This window comes from Amblyomma maculatum, chromosome 3, assembly GCF_055883805.1.
Source record: "Amblyomma maculatum isolate TAMU_Amacu chromosome 3, ASM5588380v1, whole genome shotgun sequence".
Lineage (NCBI taxonomy): Eukaryota > Metazoa > Arthropoda > Arachnida > Ixodida > Ixodidae > Amblyomma > Amblyomma maculatum.
The window spans coordinates 16,020,542-16,042,130 of record NC_139346.1 but is presented as its reverse complement, the minus strand read 5'-3'; the positions used below and the strand labels follow the sequence as shown (position 1 = coordinate 16,042,130).

Genomic DNA, 21,589 nt, shown 5'->3' with positions numbered 1-21,589 from the left:
GTTCATCGATCGTTAAATGTATATAAATATATATATATATTTATAGTTATATAGCAGATAATTGAAAGGGTAATGAGGGGCTCGTTTTTACAGAGTTAAAGGAGCTGACAGTCAACGAGTGGAAGGCAAACGTTGGGGATTTTTTTTATTTTGATTGTTGGTATCTAGCAAGAATTACTCTTATGATGATTATCGGGATAAAGGATATTAAACGACAAGTGGAAGGGAAAACAACACGACGATGGTGGGAGTCTGTTGGAGGTGCTTAGACCTTTTAGACATGAAGGTGCTTAGACCTAAGACATTTTCGGTCTAAGGTGAATATCTAAGTTAGTAAGTTAGCAAAAGTAACGTAATTGGCTAAATACGTAATTGCAAATCAAAACATTGCCCGTGGGCAGTTGTATGCGACTGGTTTCACTGACCTACCGCAAATATATTATTTTGTAACCGTTGGTACAGGTTAGCTGAGACACCCCGTATATATATATATATATATATATATATATATATATATATATATATATATATATATATATATATATATATATATATATATATATTGTCACAGACAACAGGGCTAGACGTAACAGACGACAAGACGAAGCTGTACCAGCAGGCAAAAACGTTCGGCGCACAGCACGCAAGTCAACTTCAGTGTCCTCTTCTTCCAGGTGTAGCAAGAACATGGAGACACCAGGTGGCATTACTCCCCCTCTTAAAAAAAGAGAAATAAGGGACGGAGTGCGAGGTAAGGTGTCCTACGCGACAACGAAACAAGTGCATAGCGCACTACCGCGTGAAATAGGGCTTCATGCGGACGACGTGCACGACCTCGGAGCGTGGTTGCCGACGCGAGGGCTGCACAGTACCCACTGGGAGAACTTCGTATGTTACTTCCGTGACTCGGCGCAGAACTTCGTAAGGTCCGAAGTAACGGGAAATCAGTTTATCACACAATCCGGGCCGACGCACCGGGGTCCATACCCAAACTTTCTCTCCGGGATGGTAGGCGACGTGTCGATGACGGAGGTTGTAGCGGCGTGCATCCGTGCCCTGCTGCTGCTGAATGTGAATTCGGGCAAGTTGACGTGCTTCCTCAGCGCGCTGAGCAAACTGTTCGGCGTCTGGCATGAGTGGATGATCATCAGTGCAGCTCGGAAGCATAGCATCCAACATCGTCTGAACGTCACGTCCGTAGACTAGGCGAAATGGTGTAAAACGCGTCGTCTCTTGGGTGGCCGTGTTGTAGGCATAAGTGATGTAGGGGAGAATTTCATCCCAGTTTTTGTGCTGCGAGTCTATGTACATTGCGATCATGTCGGCGATGGTTTTGTTGAGTCTCTCCGTGAGGCCATTCGTCTGCGGGTGATATGCAGTAGTTTTTCGGTGGCTGGTATGACTAAGCTCGAGCACGTCGTGCATGAGCTGTGCCGTAAAGGCGGTGCCTCGATCGGTTACGACTAGGGACGGTGCGCCATGACGCAACACGATTTGCTGCATGAAGAATTGAGCGATCTCAATTGATGTGCCCCGCTGCACTGCCTTGGTTTCCGCATAACGTGTGAGATAGTCGGTCGCGACTATAATCCATTTGTTACCCGTCGATGACAGCGGAAATGGGCCCAGTAGGTCGATGCCGACTTGGTCAAACGGCGTCCGAGGTGGAATAATAGGTTGGAGCAAACCCGCGGGTTTGAGAGGTGGTACCTTCCGACGTTGACACTCGCGGCAGCCTCTGACGTAGCGATGGACGGCGTCAGAAAGTTTAGGCCAATAATAGGCTTGACGAACTCGAGCGAGTGTGCGTGCAAAGCCTAAGTGGCCGGAGGTGGGCTCATCGTGGCAAGCAAAAAGGATGTCGTCGCGAAGGTCGGCCGGCACGACAAGGAGGTGCGCTCGATCAACAGTGCTGGAGTTTTTCTTGAATAAAACGCCATTCCGAAGACAGAATGCAGAAAGGTGCCTTCCAAACTGGCGGGGGACGTCAGCAGCGCGACCCTCCAGATGGTCAATGACAGGTCGAAGGTCTGGGTCAGCTCGCTGTCGGGTCATTATATCTGAGGCATTCATTAGTCCAAGAAAACTTCTGTCATCCGTGGCGTTATCGACAAATCCAACGGGTGCCCGCGACAGCGCGTCAGCATCTTCGTGCTTCTGACCAGATTTTTACACAATGGAGTAATCAAATTCTTGAAGGCGAAGGCTCCATCGTGCTAGGCGCCCTGATGGATCACGGAGATTGGCCAGCCAGCACAGAGAATGGTGGTCAGTAACGACTTTAAACGCGCGTCCATAGAGGTAAGGCCTAAATTTCATAGTTGCCCACACAACTGCGAGGCATTCCTTTTCAGTAGTGGAATAATTTGTTTCAGCGCGGGAGAGCGTGCGGCTGGCATACGCAATGACCCTTTCCACGCCAGCTTGGTGTTGTACGAGTACAGCGCCAAGGCCGATGTTGCTGGCGTCGGTGTGGATTTCGGTGGTGGCGTCTTCATCAAAGGGCGCAAGAACAAGAGTAGTTTGCAGTCGTCTGCGTAGCTCCGCAAAAGCCTCCTGTTGCTCGGCGGCCCACACGAACTGTGTATCATCCCGTGTGAGGCGGGTCAGGGGAGCGGCTACCTTGGAAAAGTCGGCGATGAAGCGGCGGTAGTACGCACACAAACACAGGAAACGTTTTAAACTCTTCTTCGTGGTAGGAACGGGAAATTTTGCGACAGCGGCAGTTTTGTCGGGGTCTGGCCTAACGCCTGCGGCACTCACAAGATGACCAAGAAACTTCAACTCTTTGTAGCCAAAGTGGCACTTTTCGGGCTTGAGCGTCAAGTCAGCTGACCGGAGGGCATCTAATACTGCTCGAAGGCGTTCAAGGTGTTCTCCAAAGGTTTCATAGAACACGACAACGTCGTCGAGATAAACTAAACAGATTTGCCATTTGAGGCCAGCGAGAACGGTGTCCATCATGCGCTGAAAAGTAGCCGGCGCTGAACATAGGCCGAATGGCAGCACTTTAAACTCATACAGTCCGTCTGGGGTAACAAAAGCTGTTTTTTCGCGGTCCCGCTCATCAACCTCAATCTGCCAGTACCCGCTCTTCAAGTCAATGGAGGAGAAGTACTGGGCGCGACGAAGCTTGTCGAGCGAATCGTCGATACGGGGCAGCGGGTAGACGTCTTTTTTAGTGATGTCGTTCAACTTTCGATAGTCAACACAGAAGCGAAGTGTGCCATCCTTTTTTTTCACAAGCACGACAGGGGACGACCACGGACTGTTGGAGGGCTGGATGACACCATCACGAAGCATCTCCTGAACCTGTGTGTGAATTGCTTCACGTTCCGTCGTTGAGATGCGGTACGGCTGCTGGCGTATAGGGCGGGCATCGTCGGGAGTAATTATACGGTGCTTCACAAGAGGCGTCTGCCGAATTTTCGATGATGTCGCGAAACAAGCACTGTATTTTAAAAGGAGAGAACGTAGGTCGTGCTGCTGTGTTTCCGAGAGATCTGCACTAATATCCAGACGATCAAGGGATGGGGGCACATTTTCAACTTCTCCGAAAGTAAAACATTCAGAAACGTCCGCTAAGGCGTCGGCGAATGCGATAGCGGTAGCGCGGAAAAGATGGCGGGGCTCGTTCGTGAAGTTAGTCACCAGGAGCTCAGATTGGCCGTTACGGAGATGGATGAGACTCCGCGCCGAGGTGATGCCGTGGGTGAGCAAAAGGGACTGGTTGCCCTCAGCGACCGCTGTTCCGTCACGCAGTTCATCGCAGTTAACGGTCACAAAAACACTGGAACGTGGCGGAATAGAAACGCTCTCGGCGGTATTTCGAAGAGGGGCGTGGCTTTGGCGGTCTGCGGTGTCAGTATCATCCGCTTTCTCAGTTGAAAAGGTCACGGTACGCTTCCGGAGATCGATAATGGCCCCATACTCCCGAAGAAAATCGACACCAAGGATACAGTCACGGGAGCAGTCAGGTATTACAAGGCAACTTACAACAAACGTGGAGTTGCGAATTTGGAGTCTCGCCGTGCACTGACCGCTCGGAGTTACGACATGCCCGCCAGCGGTTCGAATCTGCGTGCCAGACCATGGCGTCATCACTTTTTTTAGAAGCGCCGCTAGCTTCCCGCTTAAAATGGAAAAATCAGCACCAGTGTCTACCAATGCGCTAACCTTATAGCCGTCGAGGACCACTGGTATATCCAGCGAGAGTCTATCTTCACGTGTACGAACTGTCGTCGGGGCCATCAAGTCGCGGTCGCTCACAGGTGGCGTTGTCGGGGGGTCTTCGTCACGTCGATTTGAAGCGGCCTCGCCCCCTGAGGTCGCTGTCTTTAGTTTTCCCGGCTCGGACTAGACGGCCGACGCTGCGCCATCCAGGAGGAGCTGGCCTGCGAGGATAGTCGGCGTGGAGACGGAGATCGTGACTGTCGTCTAGAAGTTGGCGCCATGCGCTGCTGGGATACGTAGTCCTCAATATCCCGGGGTCGTTGGCCTAAAAGAGGGCTACGCATGTCGATGGGGAAACCCTTCAGTCCCAGTTGTCGATATGGGCACTGTCGATACAGGTGGCCAGGTTCTCCGCAGTGGAAGCACAGGCGCTGCCGATTTGGGGCACGCCACAGGTCTGCCTTTCGGTGGGGTGGTCGGCGGTTGTTGATGTACGGCTCGGGGTGGGCTGAATACAGCGAGCCTTGGTCGGGTGGCGGTAATTGTGTGGAATCGGTTGGGGAACGTCGCAAGATGTCCGCATAGGTTGGCCGACAGGGCTCGGTGGAGAAGGATGGCGGGTTAGCGGATGGTACCGAAGGCCGAAATGCTTGTTGGAGCTCTTCTCGGACAATACTAGCGATAGAGCCGATCGTCGGCTGGGGAGCACCGAAGAGCGTCTGGAGCTCTTCACGCAAAATGGAGCGGATGATGTCGCGAAGAAGATCCGGACTAGCCCCGAAGGCCGAATGCGGCTCCGTGAGCGAAGCGGCGAGTACCGGCCTGTCGTAGGTCGTAGACCGCTGCTGGAGCATCCTTTCCATTGTGACTGCCTCCGAAAGAAACTCTGCAACTGTGCTCGGCGGATTGCGCACGAGCCCAGCGAACAGTTGTTCCTTAACGCCGTGCATGAGATGGCGTACCTTTTTCTCTTCGGGCATGGCCGGGTCAGATCGTCGGAACAGCCTAGTCATGTCCTCCACGTACATGGTTATGGTCTCGTTCGGCATCCGTATGCGAGAGCGTAAAGCCCTTTCCGCTCGTTCTCGGCGATCCGGGCTGGTGTAGGTGTCCAGGATGCAGCGACAGAACTCGCGCCACGATGTTAGGGCGCCTTCGCGATTCTCGTACCATGTACGAGCGCCATCTTCCAGGCTGAAGAAGACGTTCCTGAGCTTTGCGGCGTCGTCTCACTGATTAAATGCGGCGACGCGTTCAAACTGGGTGAGCCAGTCTTCGACGTCTTCCGTCTGACAGCCGTGGAAAACCTTAGGCAGTCGTGGGTTCTGGAAAATGTAATACGTTGGCGTTTAGATGACGGGTCGAGGGGCAGCTGCGGTGGTGAATTCCAACGGCCCGTGCTCAGGTGGTAGGCCTAGGTTCCTCCTGCTAGCGCGGTGAACAGGCGTGTCAATTGGCACAGGACCTAAATCCTGGGTATGCGGAGGAGTGCGGGACATATACTGGGATCGATACCCTGCGCCGACACCAAAATATGTCACGGACAACAGGGCTAGACGTAACAGACGACAAGACGAAGCTGTACCAGCAGGCAAAAACGTTCGGCGCACAGCACGCGAGTCAACTTCAGTGTCCTCTTCTTCCAGGTGTAGCAAGAACATGGAGACACCAGGTGGCAATATATATATATATATATATATATATATATATATAGCTTTGGTCGACTGGGTTGCTGTGAATACTGGTCACCCCGGATCTGTTACGTGTGGAAAAGATAGAGTCGCGAAATATTGTTGGACAAAGCGGCAAATTTAAAACTAGTGCTCTTTGTAACAGATGTGGAAAACACAGAAATGGCTTCACTGACCCGAGTCCCTGGAGGTCTTCCACCAGCTCGACCTTCTGTTGAGGTGTCATCCTAGCAAATACGATTCCGGTTACGAGCAGCTGTGGGTGAAATAAAACAAAAGTAAATCACTCGGTCACGAGTGTGCAATGTGGCAGATTTCACTTCAGTGAATACTTCTGCTTCATTGAAACTTTCTGCGGGCGATTTTGTTAAATATGGCTATTGGGATTGCATGTAGCGCGACAGACAGGACCAGCGACAATACAGGAATGCGACAACAGTTCACTTTTGTCGTCGTCTTTTCTGTAGCGTTATCTCATTTACATACTGCTTGATAGTTACAGACACGCATTGTAGCTAGATCTCCTCATGGCACAGCTTTCACCTGACTACAGAGGTGACTTCCTCAAGCAAGCGTCGTTGTATATCGCGCTAATCTGCAACTATCAAGTGCTATATTTCTCTTTGGCAAATACAGAAATTATTTACGCACTGCCAGTGGCCAAAATTGTTGGCTACCTTGCGCTCCTTTGCTCTATTCTCCGGCCGTATTCTTCCGCTAATGCATTTTGCTGCCATTCTTCCTGCTACAGCTGAATTTTTTAATGCGAGAGCCTTAAGAGCCCTGTGTCGCAGAAAAGAAAATGACGAAGTTCTTTGTTGTAACGAAAAAATACGCAAGCAAACAAATAAATAAAAATTGTTCCCAACGTACGGCGATTTGAACTCTAGCGCTTCAGATTGCGAGGTGAACATGCAGCCCATACAGCACAAACCTTCTTTTTTTACTGAATTACCGGTCAGCGACACAATCATCATCATCATCATCAGCATGACTATGCCCACTGTAGGGCGAAGACCTCTCCCATATTTTTGCAATTAACCCGGTTTGTGTTAGCTGCATCCGCTTGACCGTCTTAATGTCATCCGCCTACCCAACTTTCTGCCGCCCCCTGCCACGCTTTCTTTCTCTTGGAATCAAGTTTGTTACCCTAAGCGACCATTGGTTATCCTCTCTTCGCACTACATGTCCTGCCCATGCCCATTTCTTCTTCTTAATTTCCACTTGAATGTCAGTAACTTGAGTAACTTCGACACAATACCCACAACAAAATAACATTTAAAACGACCGCTTCGCATGTGCGGATTGTTTAATCATGCAGTAAAATGTGCCTTTATCATAATAAAATTCCCCCAGAAAAAAATTATTTGTTGTTTAGCTCAAGTTAATCATAGTTGAATTGTGAATGCAACAGCGGAAGCTTCTTTTGCCTGCTACATTATTCCCCTACGTGCCTGCGTGTCGTAGGGGTAACGAGAATGTAAACGGTTCTAGCAGACTGACACCCTCCCGTATGAAAAGAGCGACCCTAGTTGGCAGCCCGTGGCATAGGAGTAACGTGAATTCAAACGTCATAGAAGGCTGCTTTTTTTATGAGGGTTGCAGAGAACAAATAAGAAAGAGTTTCCACTGGACCACACACGGACACGTACACGTACGCGTACGCGGACACGGCACGAAGCGACTAGCGGTCAGAGATGCCGTAGTCTTGTTTTTGCAATAACACAGATGCTCTACCTTCTACAGAGATTCATGATCTTGATCAGCTATTTTCTGTATTTCCAAAAACCAGTACGTGCTTTAGCGGAATTAGATTCGGGCTGGCCTAACATCTGGTTCGCAATGGCATCCAGCTATACTCTAACGCCATATAAATCATCATCATCATCAGCCTGACAATACCCATTGCAGGGCGAACGCCTCTCCTATATTTCTCCAATTATCCCGGTTGTCTGCTAGCTGCATCCACTTGACTCCTGCGAACTTCTTAACCTCATCCGCCCACCGAACTTTCTGCCGCCCCTGCTACGCTTTCCTTCACTTGGAATCTAGTTTATTACCCTATGCGACCATCGATTAAACTCTTTTCGTAATACATGTCCTGCCCATGCCCATTTCTTCTTAATTTCTACTAGAATGTTGGTAACTTGAGTTGTTTCTCTGACCCACTCTGCACGCTTGCTATATCCTAATGTTACCTATACCATTTCTCGTTCCATAGCCCTCTGGGTTGTCCTCAACATAAGTAGAAACCTCTTGGTTAGCCTCCACGTTTCAGCCCCATAGGTGAGTACAGGTATGATGCAACTGTTGTATACTTTCCTCTTGAGCGGTACCGCTAAGCTGCTAGTCATAATCTTCGAGTGCTTGCCAAATACGCTCCATCCCAATCTTATTCTTCTTGCTATTTTCTATTCATGGTCCGGGTCTGCGGTTACTTCCTGTCCTAAGTAGACATATTCGCCTACTACTTCCAGTACTTCGCTACCTAATGTAAACTGCTGTTCCTTCCCGAGGCTGTTGAACACTACCTTAGTCTTCCGCATATTGATTTTGAAGCCTACCTTTCTATTTTCCTGTCTACGTCATCAATCATTATTTGCAGTTCATCCACCGATTTGCTTAGGGAACCAATGTCATTAAAATCGCCAATTACTGAGGTATTCTCCATCTACCCTTATTCCCAACTGCTCCCATTCCAAGTGTCTGAATACTTCCTCTAAGCAAGCTGTGAATAGTACTGGGGAGATTGTGTCTCTTTGCCTAACACCTTTCTTTATGGGAATTTTGTTACTTTCATTATGCAGAACTATGGTTGCTGTGCAGCCACTATATATATCTTCCAGCACTTTCACGTACTTCTCGTCTGCCCCCTGATTTCGCAATGCCTGCATCACCGCCGAGTTTTCAACTGAGTCAAATGCTTTTTCGTAATCAATGAATGCTATGTATAAGGGCTGGTTATATTCCGAGCATTTTTCTATTACCTGGTTGATGGTATGGATATGAACGAAAGTAGAGTACCGTTTCCGAAAACCTGCTTGATCCTTCTTTGCTTGATTGCAGTCTAAGGTTGTCCTGATTCTATTAGCGATTATCTTAGTAAATACCTTATACGCAACAGACAGTAGGCTGATTGGTCTGTAGTTTTTCAGGTCCTTAGAGTCACCTTTCTTGTGAATGAGGATAATGTTTGCATTCTTCCATGGTTCCGGTACCGTCGATGACACCAGGCACTGCGTATACAGGGTGGCCAGTTTTTCTAGCACGATATCCCCCCCGTCCTTCAGCAAATCTGTAGTTATCTGATCCTCTCCAGCTGATTTCCCCCTTTTCATAGTTTCTAGTGCTTTCTTGACCTAGTCCTTCGTTACTGGTAGAACGTCTGACGGTTTTTCCCTACCGCCAATCTCATTACGGTCCTGACTGCTTTGGCTACAGTAGAGGTCGTATGGAACTCCTCGGCTACTTTGACTATCTTTTCCATATTAGTGATGACGTTGCCCGCCTTGTCCCTTACCGCATACATCTGGTTTTTTGCCTATGCCCAATTTCTTTTTTACCGCTTTAAGGCTTCCCCCGTTCTTTACAGCATGCTCAGTTTTCTCCATGTTATACTTCTTTATATCGGCCACATTGCGCTTATTGATTAGCTTTAATATCTCGGCCAATTCTATCCGGTCTGTTGGATTGAATGGTTTACTACTCTGACGTTTCTTAATCAGATATTTCGTCTCCTTAGACAGCTTACCGGTATCCTCTCTAACTATCTGACCGCCTACTTCCAGCACTCAGTAATGACATCTCTGAGATTATTGTTCATTGCTTCTAGGGTAATGTCCCCATCCTCGGTTAGAGCTGAATATCTATTCTGTAGCGAGATCCTGAACTCTTCTGCCGTCCCCCTCACCGCTAATTCGTTGATGGGTTTCTTTCCTACCAATTTGTTGAGTTTCTTCTTCGGATTTAGGCTAATTCGGGGCCTCACCTTCCTGTGGTATCTCTATCGCACTTTCCCAATTACCTCTACATCTTGCATAATGGCACGGGTTGAACACAGGATGAAGTCAATTTCATTTTTAGTCTCACCGTTAGAACTTTGCCATGTTCATTTCCGGTTCTTCCGTTTGCTGAAGAAGGTATTCATGATTCTTAAGTTACTGCACTCTGCAAACTCAACTAGTAACTACCCCCTGTTATTCCTAGGAGCAATGCCATAGTCACCTATTGCCTGGTCTCCTGCCTGTTTATTCCCTGCCTTGGCATTGAAGTCGCCCATTAGTACAGTATACTGCGTCTTGTCGCATTGCCGATCCTACATCTTCGTAGAAGCTTTTAACTGCCTGGTCATCATAACTACATGTAACTGCATATGACTGTACATGCTCCCGTTTATACCACTCATTAGGCCCAATTGCGATGCCTGCCACTCTCTCATTAGTACTATAGAGTTGATCTATATTACCCGCTATATACGTATTGACAAGGAAACCTACTCCTAGTTCTCGCCTCTCTGCTAAACCTCAATAACACAGTGCAGGCCCATTCTCCCGTACTGTATAAGCCTCATTCGGCCTCCTAACCTCACTAAGCCCTATGACATCAAATTTTATACCCTCTAGTTCCGCTAACAGCACTGCTAAACTAGCTTCACTAGCTAGTGCTCTAGCGTTAAACGTTGCCAGGGCCAGTTTCCAATGGCGGTCTGTCAAGCGGAGCCAGGAATTCTTAGCACCCCCTGCTGCGTCACAGGTCTGACCGCCGCCGTCGTTCGTTGTTCCGCAGCCGCTGGTGACTGAGGGCCGGGGTTTTATGGAACTAATCATGAGAGGTTCCGGCCAATTACTGAACCCGGGTGGCCAACTCCTGTTCTGGTGACGGAGTGCGTTGCCGGAGGTGTTCACCGGCATCAGGTTGCACCCCAAACATGTTTATGCAATTCCATCGACACGCGGTTTTTTTAATCCCGTGGAGAATTGCTCGGCCGCGGGATTTTAACTCCGGTCCTCTTGCATGCGAGGCGGACGTTCTACCGCTACGCCACCGCTGCGCCCTAGAGGTAGCGACAACAAATTCTAAATTTGTTGGAGACAACAAATTGTCTCCAACGACTCGCAAATAAGTCAATTTCGATGAAATATGTGCCTAACGTATGATTGGCCGTACGACCGTGTGTAAGCAAGAATCGTGTCATTAGAAAGGAGCTACTACAGAAGGAATAATTAAGAAAGTTACAGAAAAATCACCTGCCCATCTGCATCATCTCAATTCCTGACCCTGTAACACTAAAACCTGCGCTTCTTCATCCGTGTTAAAAACTATTTGTTTTTATTTTGTGTAATTAGCACTTCAATCTGTAACGCCTCAGCGGCCCTGATGGCAACCAAATAAATACATAAATAAATCAGAGTACCTTGTGATCACTTCGGTGGTGCGACAGATGGCGCGCAAGTAGTATGAATAGTAGTGTTCTCGTATCAATGGACGGCTGCTCAGCAGGTGGCTGCTCGCAGCTCTACGGGCTGGGAATCAGGGGCCGGCGGGGGCTCGTTTGCCACCGACGTTTTTACCTGTTGTGTAGGCTGTCGTTGCATCCGTCGCCACTTTGGGGCTAGACAACGACTTTTGCGACACGCTTTCCTCTCTCTCTCTCACTTTCTTTCTCTTTTCTCTCATCTCTCCTCTGTCCGCACGGGGCATCAGTGGTGGCTCAGCAGCCGCTTTTCGACTGAGTAGGAACGCAAGGCGCCTGTGTGCGGTGCGATGTCAGTGCACGAAAAGAACCCCAGGTTGTCAAAATGTCTGGAGTCATCCACTATATGGTGTCTATCATAGCCTGATTCGTTTTAGTACGTTAAACCTCACAAACTAAACCAAAGCAAGCGGATAAAAATGCAGAACCATCATCTAGCACCATAGCTAGCATCCGCTGCTTCGTTCAGCGTTGCTTTGCCGCGTCTCGACATGGTTGGTTGGTCGTCAAAACTTTATTTGAGCCACTTCAGCTGGCTCGGCGAGGGCGGGGAGGAAAAAAGGATGAGCAGGACGGTGACAGGCCCTCGTGACACTCTAAATGACCGGGAATATTTGTGCTGTGGCGGCCTTAAATGCCCTGTCTAGGATGCGGAGCTGTCTAGCTGTATAGCTCCGGTTGTGCGCTTCACAGACCTCTGTGCCTCCCGTTCCTGCTGTGATTCTGATCCTTGAAAGGGGGGTTAGTTTTATTAGTACAAATTAGGTAAGTGTGCTAGAAGTCGGCTCTTGTAGTTGGGTATAACATACATTTCGGAAATTGTCTCCCTCTATATATGAGCGAGGGTAAGAAAGGGAAAGGCAAGGCGGCGGCTTGCAGTGACGCCAAGCCACCTGTTCAGTTTTGGTGAGGGAATGGTGAGGAGTAGGATTTTGAGGGAGTTTCTATAACACGTGGTAACAACGTGATTGCTGAGGAGGCAGTCCCTGGCAAAGCGGAACAAGGGCAGGTCGTCCACTGCTCGGTTGACAAGAGCTCGGGCTTGTTCGTGGGCGGCTGTGTTAGCGGTGTGTCTGCACTTTCGCTTGAACCTAGAGGCGGGTCATGAGGCGATTGGCAGGGGAAGCAGATTGCAAGATGTTAGCGGCTGGGGCATAATTTTTTTCTTTTTGCAAATAGAGATGACTAACTTTGAATCAGAGAAAATATATTTTGCGGAGAGAGGTATTGCAAGGGCTATTGCTGCCTCGTCCGCTTCGATGGGTTGGGTCGAGTTTCCAATTGCAGCACATGCAACTGAATTGTGAGCATTCTCTGTCACTGCAGCCGCGAATGCGGACTGGTGAGGGTATTCAGCTGCACATAGTATATAGACGGCAGGGTGGGTATGAAGTGAAGTGTCTTAGCTCTGGTAATACGTTGATTGTGCTCTGGATGAGTGTTTTTCGAGAGAGGCAAGATGTAAATATTTGCGCTGGTGGTTTCGGGGAGGTTAATGTTTGGTCGATTAAAAGCTGCTGTGCGGCTTTCACCCCAGAGTGTCGATTGAATTGCTCATTAGGTGTGCCTCGACTAGCCTTCTAGGGTATTATGTACTGCCAACTGAAGACGTTTGGCAGCGGCAGTGGTTTTGGGAAGAAGGGCCGCCATTTTATAGGCTGTTCTGATAAAACTGTTAGGCTGCAATGTCTCTGAGGGGGAGGGGTAAAGTTAGGGGAGGGGGTATACATAATTGTGCATGGGCAGAATGAATGAATGAGGCGGCACGTGTCCGCCTCTCTCATACCGCTGCGGCGGTTGGAGTTGCGCTTGTTAAGTGTCGCAATATCTTGCACCGATTCTCGAACAAATTTTATGGGATTGGTGCTGGTGGCATTGTTTGAAATACAGAGGCCTAGGAGACTGATGTTTTTGACCGCTTGTATAGGGTTTCTTCAGAGTGATGCGAATTGCAGGGGGGTGATGTTGCTTAAGACGGATTACTAAATGTTCCATTTGGGATGCCGAAAAGGACAGACCGGCACTTTTGTCGTCTGCAGTTACGTTATTGGCCGATTGCTGCAGATTGCGATGTCAACGGCGTACAAATGGTGCCGAATCGCCGGAATTGCTGCTGATTTCCACGCTAGTGGAATGAAGGTAATATTAAGCAGAAAGGGGGACAAGACTGCCTGCCCCGTGTGGGGTTCTATTACTTCCTAAAGTGAAGGTTTCGGTGGGAGTTGTGGCTAGGTGCAGGCAGGCGGTCCTTTCGTGCAGGAACGACCTTATGTACTTATATGTACGGGAACTCACATTCAATGTGCTCAGCCACTGGAAGGTTGAGATGGGATAGATATAGTTACTGAATGCTTTGTTAAGATCCAGGAGCAGGATCGCTTAGTAAGTTGAGGGTAATCAGGGTTGAGTAGTTCTTTTAGCTGAAACATGACAACCTGAGTCCAATATGCCTGCTAGAAAGCCGGAAATGGCTGGGGAGAATAGGAATTATTTTTTTATTTATGGTTTGGGCAACTCAGGACCACGCGCTCCATCACCTTCCCCGCGCACGATGTCAAGGAAGTGGGCCGCGTGTCCTTCAGATCAGATGCTTATTTGGTTTATATAAGAAAGTCACTTTGCCGATTCCTATTCAAGCGGTAGGGTGCCTGTTTCCTATTGCTGGTTTACCAATTCAGTGAATCATGCTATTGATCCCGCATCCAAATTGCGGAACGCTTTATTGCTGATGCCGTCCAGGACCGGGGAAGAGGTGATGCATAGCTTATGTAGAGCAGCCCACGCTTCTGTCTCCGTTATGGGGCATCTCTCACCCGTTAATAATTATATTTTACTAACGATGCGACATCATTGGTGCGCACACTCCCAGCCACACTTAGAGTGTATATGGGGGGAGGGGAGCTGTTCAGATGAGATGATATCGACTTGCGTGGCAAGCTCAGCCGGAATTCCTTCGCTGGTTGATGCCAGAGTAAGGATCAGAGTCAGAATTATCAAGTAAAACAAACTTTGTACAGCAAGAGCAATACAGAAGGATTCACACTAACACTTAAAATACACAGTGAAGAGGTTGCCAGAAATTTCATACAAAACATGCAACTCAAGAGACTCAATAAACACCGAAGCTTTACAACACTGAACAATACACGAGAGAGCCAGAGCAAAGAAACAGCAAACTCTTCACCGGGAACTGTCGCATATCGAAGTTTGGAGTCACGTTGTTGCGGCACGGTAGACGAGCATTGCTCCCTCGCAGATCAGCGGGATTGCAGAGCAGCGGGTTGATCCCGGGAGACGATAATAGCACTGCCACCCATGCTGCAACATTGGCTCTAACACTGGCTGGCTTGCCGAAGCTACACGACCTACGTGCGCGCCACGTCTGTCTCTGACGATGCGCCAAGGCAGGCGCACACATACACGTAACTTTCCCTCTGAAAGCGTCCTCTCTTCCTCCCGCCGAGATGTGCGTCGTGGTCGGTAAGCTTCGCCCGAACATTCTGGAGACATCCATCTTGTTCTCAGGCCGGATGAGTGAGCGTCGCCACCGAATGATGCGGAGGGGGGGGGGGGGGGGGGGGATGCCGATGCGCGTGAGCTGCGCGCTCTCCTCGCACAGAAAAGGAGTCATTTCTCCTATCTTTTGAAGCCCGCTACTCGACGTCACGCGCGCGTCTCCCTCGCGCAGTGACTCAACGAAGATGTGCGGCGATTTCGTGACAGCATTTAAGATTGGATTTTTTGTTCCGGTATAAGATGGTGGTGACTCTTGCTCTAAATTTGGGAAGCAGGTGGTAATGAAGTTCGATGCGAGATAGTCCCTTGCCACTTGGCATTATGTAAGAGTTTAGTGATTTGCTTGCTGCCCTCGATACGCGAGGAACTGGGGTACAGCATACGGCGCAGCAGTGACCAAGTATTTTCCACGTGGAAACTGCTGTGAAGGGGGTTACTGAGTTGATGCCATTGCTGAGAGGTGAATTGGCAGCATGTTCGGTAATAATTTAGGCCGTTTGCGCCATTTTAAGCTTAGCGCTCGATTATGCTTTTGTTGGAGGCAACGCGTCTACAGAGCTTGATAAGCTTATAGTAGATGGAGCAGTCTGCTGTCAACTGGGTCACTGTTATGCTCTGCTGGGGCGATAATGTCTATTAAGTTCGTGTCCCGTTTAATTTTGGATGTCTACTGCTTGTAGCTGAGGACGCGTTTTGTCCCCGCATATTTAGCTAAACCGTTAAGGGCTAATAGCAATTGACTTAGAGTAAAGGAACGGCAGACTCTTTGTCACACTTTTTCTGCGAACATCTGAACCACGCCTCATGGGCATAGAGGAAAGTGGGACTGAAACTCGGAAGAGAGAAAGAGGTACCCTAGTGGATGTCTGCGGAGTAATTTCGACCACTTGGGGATCCCTAACGTGTACTGACATCGCACAGCACATGGACGTATCACAGTTTCGCGACCATCGAAACACAGCCACCAGCAATTACGCGATGTCTTACATTTCACAGGATGAAGTTGGAATGAATAATGTCTAGTGCAAGTCAGTCATATAATATGTATGAAAACGACGAAGGCAACGACATCCGAAGCCATGCATAAAGAACTGTTAGCGTATTACGCGAAGGATGCCTCAGAGGTCTAACACGGTGCATAGGAAAATTTGTCTCTGCCTGGTTTCTGGTGGATAGTTTATTTCTAGCGATTTCTCAAGGTAGGCTTTACAGCTGCCAGGCAATGTCTAGCAATGAATATTGTAAAGGGTTTACATCAAAAACCACTTTTCGTTTGCCATTGTCTTCTTCCTTTGTTGCTGTATTTCTGGCTCCACAATCGTCACTGAAATGCTGCAGCCGCCGGCTGTGATAAAAAGCCAGTGAATAGTTTTCGAGAATTTGTCGTGAATACACTTGGTGGCAATTCAGACTAAATATAAAATATCTAATTATTCCGGCTCCGCTACAGCTTTGCAAAAGGCACGCAGCTATTGGTCTAAACGTATATGCTTCAACAAAGTTTGCATATCTAGTCCCTTGGGAACAAAATAGTTTTTGACCTGCCGTGGAGCAACTTATGCTAATTCCACTGCTGTTTTTGACAACAATGATGATGATTGTTAAACCATAACTTTTACACACCTTCTGATTTGCGTAGATATTGGCGGTCTTTAGGAAATGGTATTTTTTGCAGGGGGAGGCTACGTACATTCAGGTACCAGTGCTCAGAATTCATGATTGCACCATTTGTCGAACGTAAGAATCAGTACCTTTTCGTAAACATCCTTGAAGTGGGATCTCAGCACAGCGAACGACTGCCCATCCACGGCGAAGCGGACGTCCGTCGCCCTGCACTCTGCGCCGTATCCCTGCGATGTGAATAGTGAATGATGTCAGGTTGCCATGCTAAAAAGGCATAAAAAGGCAGAGAGATGCGTGTTACAAACTCAACCACGCCTAAGCCGAGCAAGATGCGCTGTCCAACTCTTCACGCCTGCGCTCACGTACACGCCCTGCGGCAAGGCAGGATTATGTACGACGGGACAACTGATTTCAGGCATTGATTTGCATACTTAGGGATTCCGGTATCTTCCCCTCATCTTTGTTATGCGCATCGGTACAGAAAGTAAGGTGTAAGCACTTAGGGCATGCACCATCCGGCTTTTCGCGAAGTGTGCTGTCAGTTGGGAATCAGTTCTTCCCTGCTCACCGCCCAACTTCACTGCACTGTGCTACTAGGTAGAGTAGGGAGGTCAATTCAACAAAGTAGATCTATCAACAAAGAAAATAGCGACGGTGACATCAACATCCTCGAAATGTGACCTGGAAAAGGAGATATCAAAGACTGGGTGGTGAAAGGTGATGATTGTGGCAGAAATTTGGACACAGCAGCGGTAGCCGGCAGCACGCGGCCGCTAATCTGCCCTAACCACTAGGCAATATTCTTGCAGAAACGCCTGTCTTGAACTCGTCTCCGGCGATCTGGGTCAACTTGATTTTCCATCGTTCCCCTGATAAGGACTGCTCGCTTGGCTACACGATTGTCGACTTCCGAAGCATCTTAGAGCCCTGCCCGTGCTTGAAAGTGAAAGTTTATTAGATTGAACATATTTACAAAATGCATAAACATACAGATGCATAAAAATACAAATGCTTGAAAGGCGGGATCCACAGGAAGTGCTGGCATTTGTACAAAGCAGCGGTGTGAGGCAGCACGAGGCCGGTGATCGGTTCTGTCTACAACGCAGTATTCTTGCAGAAGCGCCTGTCCTGCCCTCGCCTCCGCCGATCAGGATCAACTTGATTTTCCCAACGTCCCGCTGACGAAGACTTGGCTAAAAAATTGTCGGCTTCCGAAGCATCCTAGTGTCCGGCCGTGCTTGAAAAGCGGGATCCTCAGGCAACGGTGCTATTTGTACACAGCAGCGGGGGCAGGCCGCACGCGGCCGGTGATCTACTCTAACTACTACGCAATATTCTTGCAGAAACGCCTGTCTTGCTCTCGTCCCCGCGATCCGGATCAACATGATTTTCCCATCGTCCCCCTGATTATGACTGCTCCCTTGGCAACACGATTGTCGACAACCGAAGCATCTTAGTACCCTGACCGTACCTAAAAGGCGGGATCCATATAGGCATCGCTGACATTGGTACGCAGCTACGGTGGCAGGCCGTACGCGGCCGATGGTCTGCTCTAACTACTGTGCAATATTCTTGCCGCCGATCTGAATCAACTTGATTTTCCCATCACACCCCTGATAAGGACTTCTCACTTCGCCAACGATTGTCGACTACTGAACCATCCGCGTGTGTGCTTAAAAGGCGGGCTTTAAGGCATCGCTGGCATTTGCACATAGCAGCGGTGGCAGGCTGCACACAGCTATTGATGTGCTCTAACTACTACGCAATATCCTTACAGAATGGCTTGTCTTGCTCTCCTCTTTGTCAATCTGGATAAAATTATGTTCCCATCATCCCCCTGATAAGGACTTTTCGCTTGGCCACGCGATTGTCGGCTACTGAAGCATCTGAGTGTGTGCTTAAAAGGCGGGCTTTACAGGTATCGCTGGCATTTGTACATAGCAGCGGTGGCAGGCTGCACACGACTCTTGATGTGCTCTAACTACTACGCAATATCCTTACAGAATGGCTTGTCTTGCTCTCCTCTTTGTCAATCTGGATAAAATTATGTTCCCATCATCCCCCTGATAAGGACTTTTCGCTTGGCCACGCGATTGTCGGCTACTGAAGCATCTGAGTGTGTGCTTAAAGGGTGGGCTTTAAGGCATCGCTGGCATTTGCACATAGCAGCGGTGGCAGGCTGTACACGGCCATTGATGTGCTCTAACTACTACGCAACATTCTTGCAGAAAGGCCTGTCTTGCTCTAATCTTTGTCAATCTGGTTAAAATTAATTTTCCTATCATCCCCCTGATAAGGACTTCTCGCTTGGCCACGCGATTGTCGGCTACTGAAAGATCTGAGTGTGTGCTTAAAAGGCGGGCCTTACATGCATCGCTGGCATTTGCACATAGCAGCGGTGGCAGGCTGCACACGGCCATTGATGTGCTCTACCTACTACGCAATATCCTTACAGAATCGCTTCTCTTGCTCTCCTCTTTGTCAATCTGGATAAAATTATTTTCCCCTCATCCCCCTGATAAGGACTTCTCGCTTGGCCACGCGATTGTCGGCTACTGTAGCATCTGAGTGTGTGCTTAAAATTCGGGCTTTAAGGCATCACTCGCATTCGCACATAGCAGCGGTGGCAGGCTGCACACGGCTATTGATGTGCTCTAACTACTACGCAATATCCTTACAGAATGGCTTGTCTTGCTCTCCTCTTTGTCAATCTGGATAAAATTAATTTTCCGATCATCCCCCTGATAAGGACTTTTCGCTTGGCCACGCGATTGTCGGCTACTGAAGCATCTGAGTGTGTGCTTAAAAGGCGGGCTTTACATGCATCGCTGGCATTTGCACACAGCAGCGGTGGCAGGCTGCACACGGCTATTGACGTGCTCTAACTACTACGCAATATCCTTACAGAATGGCTTGTCTTGCTCTCCTCTTTGTCAATCTGGATAAAATTAATTTTCCCCATCATACCCCGGATAAGGACTTCTCGCTTGGCCACGCGATTGTCGGCTACTGAAGCATCTGACTGTGTGCTTAAAAGGCGGGCTTTAAGGCATCACTCGCATTTGCACATAGCAGCGGTGGCAGGCTGCACACGGCTATTGATGTGCTCTAACTACTACGCAATATCCTTACAGAATGGCTTGTCTTGCTCTCCTCTTTGTCAACTGGATGAAATTAATTTTCTCATCATCCCCCTGATAAGGACTTTTCGCTTGGCCACGCGATTGTCGGCTACTGAAGCATCTGAGTGTGTGCTTAAAAGGCGGGCTTTACAGGCATCGCTGGCATTTGCACATAGCAGCGGTGGCAGGCTGCACACGGCCATTGATGGGCTCTAACTACTACGCAATATCCTTAAAGAATGGCTTGTCTTGCTCTCCTCTTTGTCAATCTGGATAAAATTAATTTTCCCATCATCCCCCCGATAAGGACTTTTCGCTTGGCCACGCGATTGTCGGCTACTGACGCATCTGAGTGTGTGCTTAAAAGGCGGGCTTTACAGGCATCGCTGGCATTTGCACATAGCAGCGGTGGCAGGCTGCACACGGCAATTGATGGGCTCTAACTACTACGCAATATCCTTACAGAATGGCTTGTCTTGCTCTCCTCTTTGTCAATCTGCATAAAATTAATTTTCCCCATCATACCCCGGATAAGGACTTCTCGCTTGGACACGCGATTGTCGGCTACTGAAGCATCTGAGTGTGTGCTTAAAAGGCGGGCTTTAAGGCATCACTGGCATTTGCACATAGCAGCGGTGGCAGGCTGCACACGGCCATTGATGTGCTCTAACTACTACGCAATATCCTTACAGGATGGCTTGTCTTGCTCTCCTCTCTGTCAATCTGGATAAAATTAATTTTCCCCATCATACCCCGGATAAGGACTTCTCGCTTGGCCACGCGATTGTCGGCTACTGAAGCATCTGAGTGTGTGCTTAAAAGGCGGGCTTTAAGGCATCACTGGCATTTGCACATAGCAGCGGTGGCAGGCTGCACACGGCCATTGATGTGCTCTAACTACTACGCAATATCCTCACAGAATGGCTTGTCTTGCTCTCCTCTCTGTCAATCTGGATAAAATTAATTTTCCCCATCATACCCCGGATAAGGACTTCTCGCTTGGCCACGCGATTGTCGGCTACTGAAGCATCTGAGTGTGTGCTTAAAAGGCGGGCTTTAAGGCATCACTGGCATTTGCACATAGCAGCGGTGGCAGGCTGCACACGGCCATTGATATGCTCTAACTACTACGCAACATTCTTGCAGAAAGGCCTGTCTTGCTCTCCTCTTTGTCAATCTGGATAAAATTATTTTCCCCTCATCCCCCTGATAAGGACTTCTCGCTTGGCCACGCGATTGTCGGCTACTGAAGCATCTGAGTGTTTGCTTAAAAGGCGGGCTTTAAGGCATCACTCGCATTTGCACATAGCAGCGGTGGCAGGCTGCACACGGCTATTGATGTGCTCTAACTACTACGCAATATCCTTACAGAATGGCTTGTCTTGCTCTCCTCTTTGTCAATCTGGATAAAATTAATTTTCCCCATCATACCCCGGATAAGGACTTCTCGCTTGACCACGCGATTGTCGGCTACTGAAGCATCTGAGTGTGTGCTTAAAAGGCGGGCTTTAAGGCATCACTCGCATTTCCACATAGCAGCGGTGGCAGGCTGCACACGGCTATTGATGTGCTCTAACTACTACGCAATATCCTTACAGAATGGCTTGTCTTGCTCTCCTCTTTGTCAATCTGGATAAAATTATTTTCCCATCACCCCCCTGATAAGGACTTTTCGCTTGGCTACGCGATTGTCGGCTACTGAAGCATCTGAGTGTGTGCTTAAAAGGCGGGCTTTACATGCATCGCTGGCATTTGCACATAGCAACGGTGGCAGGCTGCACACGGCTATTGATGTGCTCTAACTACTACGCAATATCCTTACAGAATGGCTTGTCTTGCTCTCCTCTTTGTCAACCTGGATAGAATTAATTTTCCCCATCATACCCCGGATAAGGACTTCTCGCTTGGCCACGCGATTGTCGGCTACTGAAGCATCTGAGTGTGTGCTTAAAAGGCGGGCTTTAAGGCATGACTCGCATTTGCACATAGCA

The 21,589-nt window shown here is 48.7% G+C and overlaps 1 protein-coding gene across 1 annotated transcript in view; it reads right to left on the bottom strand.

Moving 5' to 3' along the window:
• The window catches only part of LOC146194269 (polyamine-transporting ATPase 13A3-like), an 813,351-nt gene that overhangs the window by 252,646 nt on the left and 539,116 nt on the right, over positions 1-21,589 (bottom strand). The window contains exons 23-24 of the mRNA XM_084596520.1: positions 16,605-16,690; positions 6,041-6,120 (exon numbers count right to left, since the gene is read on the bottom strand). Of these exons, the coding sequence (XP_084452646.1) occupies positions 6,041-6,120; positions 16,605-16,690 (166 nt within the window). The remainder of the gene's footprint in view (positions 1-6,040; positions 6,121-16,604; positions 16,691-21,589) is intronic.